This window comes from Poecilia reticulata, chromosome 20, assembly GCF_904066995.2.
Source record: "Poecilia reticulata chromosome 20, P_reticulata-male-v2, whole genome shotgun sequence".
Taxonomy (NCBI): domain Eukaryota; kingdom Metazoa; phylum Chordata; class Actinopteri; order Cyprinodontiformes; family Poeciliidae; genus Poecilia; species Poecilia reticulata.
The window spans coordinates 26,636,376-26,646,265 of NC_088849.1; the positions used below are offsets into that span (position 1 = coordinate 26,636,376).

Genomic DNA, 9,890 nt, shown 5'->3' on the forward strand with positions numbered 1-9,890 from the left:
AGAAATGAGTAAAACTAAGTCATCGATAATCCAAGAACTTTTATGATTAATGAATAATAATTACATGTATTTTAATGTCAAACAGAGGATAAAAGTCTCCAGGACTGAACTGAACGATCTTTCTGTAGTCAGATCAATAAATACAGAGGTCTCCGATGTGGGGGTCGCGACCCCTGGGGGTGTGGCAGACACCAACTGGGGGGTCAGGATATGACCTTCAGAATCATGTGAGCCCTGAAGGCCAACATTAAATATATCATGAAACACCATTTTAATGGTGATAATAGAATAATTTGACTGCAGATTAATCTCAGGTGTGTGTTCTACCTGTGTGTGCAGGTCGTCATTCCTTGGGATGAAACAGATTAATTAGCATTACCAAGTTAGCTGTGTAGCTAGTTAGCATTATAGCTAAATTTAGGCTAAGTGGGACATTAGTGTTCAGATTAATCTAATTAATGTAACATCTAACAGAACAGAGGTAATAACTTGGTCAGATATAACATCAGGCATTATGGGGTCAGCCGAGGGATTTAAAGGGACAGTAAATGTTTTGGTTTTAGCCCTGAATCTCGTCTGACAGGCTGTTACCTTGCTGCTCTGCGGAGGCTGTTTTGCTGCTGCTCCTTTGGTCTCTGGCGCCCCCTGTAGGTCAGGCTGCTCACTGGTTTCTGTGTCTTGTTCTGCAGGTGGACTGCAGCCTGAGGCACGAACGTTAGCATTAGCATTGCTTACTGTTTATAGATGAGTTATTAATAGACTGAAGTGTTTTCATTGGCCGACCTTGGCTTGCTTTGGGGGTGGGGCTTAGCGGAGTGATGTCAGAGTGGGCGGGGCTGTTGACCGTGGAGGCGGGGCCTGATTCTGGGGCGAGGTCCTTGGATTCTGGTGGCAGCTGCTCCGTCTCTGATTGGCTCTCTGCAGAAACACAAAGGAACCGTCAAGAGGAGGCGACCCGGGGTTCTCAACATGAGGCTCAGGGTGGCAGCGGGGGACCGGGTCATAAACCACTGGGGAGCGTGGTTGGGGTCCGTACCGGCGCTCTCGTGCGAGCCGTCATCCCCCTCCTTCTTCACGATGGCGCCGTTGCGCCGCAGCGTCCGGTGCGTCACGCCGTGCTTGCGCAGCAGGTGGCGCTCACAGTTGGACTTGGTGGAGAAGAAGGCGTCGCAGCGCGGACACGGGAACGGCTTCTGGCCTGAAGGAGACGGAGAGGCTTCAGTTCGCCGCGTGGTTTCCTGCTGCTGCTGTAGCAGTCTGTGCGGCGGGTTACCTGTGTGCGTTAGCATGTGTCTCTGCAGCGAGCTCATCCAGGGGAACACGCGCGGGCAGAACGGGCAGGTCATCTTCTGGACCGAGTTGGAGTAGGCGTTCTTCTTTCCTTTAGACTGAGGAACTGTCATGGCCGCCGCCGGCTTCCCCTCCTCACTCGCCCGGCCCTCCCTCTCTTCCCCTCCGGCGCTGGCGGCTCGTTCCATCGCCGCTGGCGCCGTCTCGGGCCTCTTCACCGGCTCGGCCGCCCCGGTCTGCAGGTAGGTGCTGAACTTGTTGGCGTCGGTCGTGGCGAGCATCTTCTCCACGCTGGCGAACTCTCCGCTGGATTCCAGGTCGATGCCGCCGCTCGCTGCCTTCTCCCTCGACGCCAGAGCGGCCGGCTTCTTGCGCGCCCGCCGCCTGTGAGGAGAGGACGTGTCAGACGCTGCCGATGGTGGCGAAGTGTGGCAGGAGGAGGGGAAGTACCTGGACGATCCGTCGGACACGTCGTCGCTGGGCGGGTCCAGGGCGGCGGGTCCGGAGGCTTCGGCGTCGAGCTGCGAGGACGACGCTGCGGTCTGGGCGGCGCCGTCCAGCATGCCCTGCGCTGCGGACACGGAGCTGATGATCTGAGCGATGGAGGCCAGCGGCGCCAGGTCCTTCACCGAGGGCGGCGAGGAGGCGGCGGGCTTGGGCAGCAGCGGTTTGAGGCGCTGCGCCCGGCCGGCGGCGGGAGGCGGCTGGTAGCAGCCCGGCGGGGGCGGAGCTTGCACAGGAAGAACGCCGCTCGCAGCCTTCTCCTCTGGAGACGCAGCGAGCTGCTGCTCCACGGTGGCGCTCTGCTCCGTCTTCAGCTCTGTGCCGCCGCCGGTCTCCCGGCGCTGACGCTTGCTGGGGATGGACAGGTCGATGGGCTGGTCCGGGTCGACGCTGTCGAAGCCGTGCGAGGCGTTCTCCGTCTTGATGGCCGGAGACGCCGTCCGGCTGCCCCGCCCCTTGGCGGAGAAGTCGAGTGGCTGGTCGAGCTCCGCCGGGTACAGCAGCTCCTCCGCCTTCACCGCTCCCAGGCCGTTCAGCACGGCGCCGGCGGCGGTTGACGGCAGCAGCGTGGTGATGTGGCCCTCGATCTCGCGCTCCTGGACCTCTGGGTGCTGCTTCAGCAGGTGGTGGATGCAGTTCCGCTTGGCCAGGAAGGCGGCGCCGCAGCGCCGGCACTCGAACGGCTTCCTCTGGCAGCCGTTGTGCGTGCGCAGGTGGATCTGCAGCGCGCGGTACGTCTTCAGGTCCTCGCCGCAGAACCGGCAGGTGGTCTCGCAGCCCGCCTCCGACTCCTGCGTGGTGGTCGCCGCGGTGATGCCGGCGCCGCTGCTGAAGGTGACGTACTTGATGTTCTTCTCGATGTCCTTCCTGGACGTCTTGGCGTGTTTCTTCCTGAGGTGGCGCTCGCAGTTGGCCTTGACAGTGAAAGGGTAGTGGCACATGCGGCAGACGTACGGCCGCTCGCCGCTGTGCGTGCGTAGGTGGCGGATCAGCGTGGCCTTGTCCGGCGCCACGTAGTCGCACATGTTGCACTGGTGGGGCAGGATGCCGAGGTGGAAGCGCATGTGGGCCTGCAGGGCGCCGGAGACGGCGAACACCTGGTCACAGAAGCGGCAGGGGAACGAGCCTTTAGCCGAGGCGGCGGCGCTCCCCGCTTTGCCTCCCGCCTTCCTGACGCTTAGCCCCGCCTCCTCCTGGAGTGGCGTGGTGGCGACGGGCGGCGAGTCGGAGAGCGGCGTGTTGGCGTCGCCCATCGACTCGGCCTCCATCTGAGCCCCGCCCCCCGCCGAGGAGGAGGAGGGCGTCTTGAAGATGGAGGGAGTGGGCGGAGGCAGGCTGGGGCTGATGCAGCCCAGGGAGGCCTGCTGGGAGCTCTGCAGCGGCGGAGGGGTGGTGCTGCTGAGACTGGAGCGGGGGCTGATGGGAGGCTTGGGCTTCAGCGGCGGCATCGCCTTCTGACCCAGCAGCTGACCTGCAGGACGGAACCAGTTAGAGAGAAGAACCAGTATGGAGGTCAGACTGGGAGGAGCTGCTTAGGACTGACCTGTGAAGCCCGGCGCCTTGGCCAGCGGCGGCAGCCCCATCTGGTTGGGCGCGGCGGCGGCCACCTTGAGGATCTGCTGGATGTCGGCCAGCTCCATGACGCCGGAGCCGCCGGACTCTCCTGGTTTGCAGCTGGCGGCGCCGGCGGTGGCGGCGCCCCCCTCAGGCTGCAGCAGGAAGCCGGCCTGGAAGGGCTGCAGCGACAGCAGGCTGAGGGCGTCGCGGTGCGACAGGCCCTGCAGGGCGGAGCCGGACGCCTCCAGCAGCGGGATGCTGAGCGCCGCCAGGCCGCCCAGACCCAGCGCCACGCCCAGGCCGCCGCCGGACAGGAAGGCCTGGGCGGCGGCCGGCTCCTGGGGGAGGCTGAAGGACGGCGGCTCCACGTGGATCACCTTGATGCTGTCCAGGTGGGCCTGATGGATCTCGTCGTCGGTCGGACCAGACTTCACCTGGAACATGGCAGCATCGGCATCAGAACCAGAACCAGCAGCTCTGGGCCTCAGGAAGCAGGAGAGGAGCAAACCTTGGACACGTGCTGCAGGCCGAGGGCCTCCAGGAAGCCGCTCTGCTCTGACGGCGGCTTCCCCGCTTCCTGACGTTCCTCGCCGTTCTCCTTCGGTTTCTCGGCGGCCTCAGCGGGTCGGTCCGAGTGGGAGGCGGTCTTATGGAGGTCCAGGGCGGAGCGCAGCGGGAACGCCTTGTCGCAGGAGTCGCAGACGAAGCGGTGGAACTTACTGATGCACCGCCGCAGGTTGGTCTCACACCACACCTGAAGGGGCAGACAGACGGACGGGTCAGAGCGCAGGCGGGGCGGACATGGTCCGACCGCGGGGCGGCGGGACGGAGACGGTCCGACCGCGGGGCAGCGGGGCGGACACGGTCCGACCGCGGGGCGGACACGGTCCGACCGCGGGGCGGAAAAGGTCCGACCGCGGGGCGGACACGGTCCGACCGCGGGGCAGCGGGGCGGACACGGTCCGACCGCGGGGCGGACATGGTCCGACCGCGGGGCGGCGGGACGGAGACGGTCCGACCGCGGGGCGGACACGGTCCGACCGCGGGGCGGACACGGTCCGACCGCGGGGCGGCGGGACGGAGACGGTCCGACCGCGGGGCAGCGGGGCGGACACGGTCCGACCGCGGGGCGGACACGGTCCGACCGCGGGGCGGAGACGGTCCGACCGCGGGGCGGAGACGGTCCGACCGCGGGGCAGCGGGGCGGACACGGTCCGACCGCGGGGCGGAGACGGTCCGACCGCGGGGCGGACACGGTCCGACCACGGGGCGGAGACGGTCCGACCGCGGGGCGGACACGGTCCGACCGCGGGGCAGCGGGGCGGACACGGTCCGACCGCGGGGCGGAAAAGGTCCGACCGCGGGGCGGAAAAGGTCCGACCGCGGGGCGGAGACGGTCCGACCGCGGGGCGGACACGGTCCGACCGCGGGGCAGCGGGGCGGACACGGTCCGACCGCGGGGCAGCGGGGCGGACACGGTCCGACCGCGGGGCAGCGGGGCGGACACGGTCCGACCGCGGGGCGGAGACGGTCCGACCGCGGGGCGGACACGGTCCGACCGCGGGGCGGCGGGGCGCACCTGAGCGATGTGAGCAAACTTCTTGCAGGAGAAGTCGATGAAAGCCAGGTCGTTGAAGCCGGTGGGGATGGAGGGGTTGTTCTGGATGAAGGGCCGGCCGCTGGGGTCCTGGGGGAGGAGCTTGTGGACCGCCGCGTTGTGCCGCAGCAGGCCGCGGTGAGTCCGGAAAGAGAGGCAGCAGAGATCACACCTGGAGAGCAGAGACCAGGGTTTGTTTACTCTCTGTAACCGACCCTTTAGCAATGATTTGGACCTGAAACCCAGAACCGGGTCGTCAGCTTTATGATCCGTTTGGTTCCAGTTCCTGGAAACGTTTGGCCCCTGTGTCTCACACCACACCTGTCGGTTCTGAATCGGTTCTGCTGCATGACAAAGCAAACAGCATCTGGTACCAGTACCTGGGAATGGGCTGAGCTGCAGAACCAGCAGAACCGAACCAGAACATCAGGAGTTTGATCCTCAGAAGTTAGAAATTCATTCTCCTTTAAACCACGGCTCCATCCCTCTCCCTATCATCCCTCCATCCCTCTCTCCTCCCCTCCATCTCTCTTTTCCCTCTCTCATCCCTTCACCCCCCCTCTCTCTCTCCCTCTCATCCCTCCCTCTCTCATCCCTCCATCCCTCTGTCCTCCCCTCCATCTCTCTCTCTCCCTCTCTCATCCCTTCACCCCCCCTCTCTCTCTCTCCCTCTCATCCCTCCCTCTCCCCCCCGTCTCCCTCCATCCCTCTCTCCCCCCCTGTTTTTCCCCTCCCTCTCCCTCTCATCCCTCCCTCTCTCATCCCTCCATCCCTCTCTCCTCCCCTCCATCTCTCTCTCTCCCTCTCTCTCTCATCCCTCCATCCCTCTCTCCTCCCCTCTCATCCCTTCGCCCCCCCCCTCTCTCTCTCTCCCTCTCATCCCTCCCTCTCTCATCCCTCTCTCCTCCCCTCCATCTCTCTTTTCCCTCTCTCATCCCTTCACCCCCCCTCTCTCTCTCTCCCCCCCTCTCTCTCCCTCCAGTCGATCCTCTTACCGGCTGATTAACGAGGATTTACCTCTAAATATTCTCCTCCCTCCATAACGAGCTCAGCGCCACCTGCTGACCTCTTTCCAGCTTTTCTTTCATTATTTTTTCCTCCTTCTATCATCCCTTCATCACTCTATCATGTTCTCTCCATATTTTATTCTGATCATCACTTCATTTCTTCCAGTTTCTCATCCCTCCATCTCTAGTTTCCATCTCCATGAATAACAAACTCACTTTGTGTCTGTCTTTGTGGGACAGGTGAGTTCGTTTCCATGGCAACAGCCAGTGGTTGTTTCATAGGGGGTGGTTGTCATGACAACCCAGCCTCCTGGTTTGTTTTTACACAACTTCATTATCCAACCAAACATGCAAAGGAAACGGATATGGTGGCTGAGAACCCTGGACCGGAACCGCTGGCTCACCGGACCGGATCTGGGCCCGACCGTAACTGGGTGGTACTGGGAGGTAACTGGGCGGCACTGGGAGGTAACTGGGTGGTACTGGGAGGTAACTGGGTGGTAATGGGAGGCAACTGGGTGGTACTGGGAGGTAACTGGGTGGTACTGGGGGGTAACTGGGTGGTACTGGGGGGTAACTGGGTGGTACTGGGGGGTAACTGGGTGGTACTGGGAGGTAACTGGGTGGTACTGGGAGGTAACTGGGTGGTACTGGGAGGTAACTGGGTGGTACTGGGAGGTAACTGGGTGGTACTGGGAGGTAACTGGGTGGTACTGGGAGGCAACTGGGTGGTAATGGGAGGTAACTGGGTGGTAATGGGAGGTAACTGGGTGGTACTGGGAGGTAACTGGGTGGTAACTGGGTGGTACTGGGAGGTAACTGGGTGGTACTGGGAGGTAACTGGGTGGTACTGGGAGGTAACTGGGTGGTACTGGGAGGTACTGGGAGGTAACTGGGTGGCACTGGGAGGTAACTGGGGGGTAACTGGGTGGTAATGGGAGGTAACTGGGTGGTACTGGGGGGTAACTGGGTGGCAATGGGAGGTAACTGGGTCATAATGGGGGTAACTGGGTGGTACTGGGGGGTAACTGGGTGGTACTGGGAGGCAACTGGGTGGTACTGGGGGGTAACTGGGTGGCAATGGGAGGTAACTGGGTGGTACTGGGGGGTAACTGGGTGGTACTGGGGGGTAACTGGGTGGCAATGGGAGGTAACTGGGTCATAATGGGGGTAACTGGGTGGTACTGGGGGGTAACTGGGTGGTACTGGGAGGTAACTGGGTGGTACTGGGAGGTAACAGGGTGGTAATGGGAGGTAACTGGGTGGTACAGGGAGGTAACTGGGTGGTACTGGGAGGTAACTGGGTGGTACTGGGAGGTAACTGGGTGGTACTGGGAGGTAACTGGGTGGTAATGGGAGGTAACTGGGTGGTAATGGGAGGAAACTGGGTCATAATGGGGGTAACTGGGTGGTACTGGGAGGAAACTGGGTCATAATGGGGGTAACTGGGTGGTACTGGGAGGTAACTGGGTGGTACTGGGAGGTAACTGGGTGGTACTGGGAGGTAACTGGGTGGTACTGGGAGGTAACAGGGTGGTAATGGGAGGTAACTGGGTGGTACAGGGAGGTAACTGGGTGGTACTGGGAGGTAACTGGGTGGTAACTGGGTGGTAATGGGAGGTAACTGGGTGGTACTGGGAGGTAACTGGGTGGTAATGGGAGGTAACTGGGTGGTAATGGGAGGTAACTGGGTGGTAATGGGAGGAAACTGGGTCATAATGGGGGTAACTGGGTGGTAATGGGAGGAAACTGGGTCATAATGGGGGTAACTGGGTGGTACTGGGAGGTAACTGGGTGGCACTGGGAGGTAACTGGGTGGTACTGGGGGTAACTGGTGGTACTGGGAGGTAACTGGGTGGTACTGGGAGGAAACTGGGTGGTACTGGGAGGAAACTGGGTGGTACTGGGAGGTAACTGGGTGGTACTGGGGGTAACTGGTGGTACTGGGAGGTAACTGGGTGGTAATGGGAGGTAACTGGGCGGTACTGGGAGGTAACTGGGTGGTAATGGGAGGTAACTGGGTGGTAACTGGGTGGTAATGGGAGGTAACTGGGCGGTACTGGGAGGTAACTGGGTGGTACTGGGTGGTAATGGGAGGAAACTGGGTGGTAATGGGAGGAAACTGGGTGGTACTGGGAGGAAACTGGGTCATAATGGGGGTAACTGGGTGGTAATGGGAGGTAACTGGGTGGTACTGGGGGTAACTGGTGGTACTGGGAGGTAACTGGGTGGTACTGGGAGGTAACTGGGTGGTACTGGGGGTAACTGGTGGTACTGGGAGGTAACTGGGTGGTACTGGGGGTAACTGGTGGTACTGGGAGGTAACTGGGTGGTACTGGGAGGTAACTGGGCGGCACTGGGAGGTAACTGGGTGGTACTGGGAGGTAACTGGGTCATAATGGGGGTAACTGGGTGGTACTGGGAGGTAACTGGGTGGTAATGGGAGGAAACTGGGTCATAATGGGGGTAACTGGGTGGTAACTGGGTGGTACTGGGGGTAACTGGGATAACTGGTGCGTCCCTACCTCAGCAGAGTGTCCGGGTGCGTGTCCATGTGGGCGTCCAGGTCCAGTCTGGAGCTGCAGGTCTTGAAGCAGATGGGACACGGCAGCAGCTCCTCCTCCGCCCCAGCCAGCACCGCCGACTCGTCCGCCCCCGCCTCCTCCGTCACCTGGACACAGAGCCGGGCCATTAGTTCCCTGAGGAGCGGCGGGCAGAGCGGCGGGCGGAGCGGGGGGGCGGAACGCGGCTCTTACCTTCTTGGCGGGCGGCTCGTCTCCGGGGTCGTCCTCCAGGCCGTGGCGCCGCTTCACGGAGGGACGGCGGCGCTTGGTGGGGGACGGGGGGCTGCTGAGGGGCACTAGGCCGCTGGCCGGGTCTTTGTCATGGATCTTCATGTGCCTGAGGGGGAGAGGAGGTCAAAGGTCATCACCTTCATCAGGAAGGAGCTTCAGGAGGAACTCTGGAAAAACATTCTGGTTCAACTGGGAGTGGGCGGAGTCCACTGAGTCCACAGGAAGTGGGCGGAGCCAGCAGATTGTGACTGAGATGAAGAGACATCAGAGGGAGGAAAGAATATAAATAGAGAGAAAAAGGGAGCAAGACACGAAGGACACAAGGAGATGAGAGGAAGGTGAGGAAGGTTGCTAGGACACCAGTGAGGAAAAAGAGGAAGAGGGGCTCCAAGGTGTCATCTATTAATAGCGCCTCAGGCAGCCGGCTGGACGGCCATAAGAGGTCCTGACAGCCAGTCAGCAGATCTGGAGCAGCTGACAGGAAGCCGCTCATCAACCAATCAGAATGCAGGAGAGCAGGGGCCCAATCAGGGAGCAGAGGCTGCTGCAAACAAACCCGTGACCCCTGAACCGTCCAATCAGAGAGCAGAAAACATGCAGAGTCAGCAGAAAGAGAGAGAGAGAGAGAGAGAGGAGGGATGGACACAAGGAAAAGTTTGACGAGGGGAAATGAGAAGAAACAGATGAGAGGAAAGAGACTGAAAGAAGAAGAGAGTCAGGAAGAAAGTTAAGACCTGAGAAAACATCGAGGAAGAGGAGGAGGAAGAGGAGGAAGCAGTGGTGACCAGTGAACCAGAGGAAACATTTAGATCAGTTTTACTCTCCCAGCCTGAAACTTTCAAAGCAAACGATGTTTCCAGATGTTCTGCTCTGCCAGCAGCCTGCTAGAGAACTACGTTACCCATCAGCCCCTCTGCTGATATTAAATCATTTAACAATGTCTGATACTTCCTGTCTGCTCTCCAGACCGGACCAAACTACGTCTTTATTTCCTGTTTCTGTTATATCAGGGATGTTCAACTAATGGAGCTGTTAGTAATAAACAGTCAGTAATAAACAGTCAGCAATAAACAGTCAGCAATAAACAGTCAGTAATAAACAGTCAGCAATAAATAGTCAGTAATAAACAGTCAGCAATAA

The 9,890-nt window shown here is 60.5% G+C and overlaps 1 protein-coding gene across 1 annotated transcript in view; it reads right to left on the minus strand.

Moving 5' to 3' along the window:
* The window catches only part of rreb1a (ras responsive element binding protein 1a), a 50,836-nt gene that overhangs the window by 6,253 nt on the left and 34,693 nt on the right, over positions 1-9,890 (minus strand). The window contains exons 7-16 of the mRNA XM_081602005.1: positions 8,712-8,856; positions 8,481-8,626; positions 4,931-5,120; positions 3,860-4,105; positions 3,338-3,785; positions 1,741-3,265; positions 1,274-1,674; positions 1,037-1,198; positions 784-918; positions 592-701 (exon numbers count right to left, since the gene is read on the minus strand). Of these exons, the coding sequence (XP_081458131.1) occupies positions 592-701; positions 784-918; positions 1,037-1,198; positions 1,274-1,674; positions 1,741-3,265; positions 3,338-3,785; positions 3,860-4,105; positions 4,931-5,120; positions 8,481-8,626; positions 8,712-8,856 (3,508 nt within the window). The remainder of the gene's footprint in view (positions 1-591; positions 702-783; positions 919-1,036; positions 1,199-1,273; positions 1,675-1,740; positions 3,266-3,337; positions 3,786-3,859; positions 4,106-4,930; positions 5,121-8,480; positions 8,627-8,711; positions 8,857-9,890) is intronic.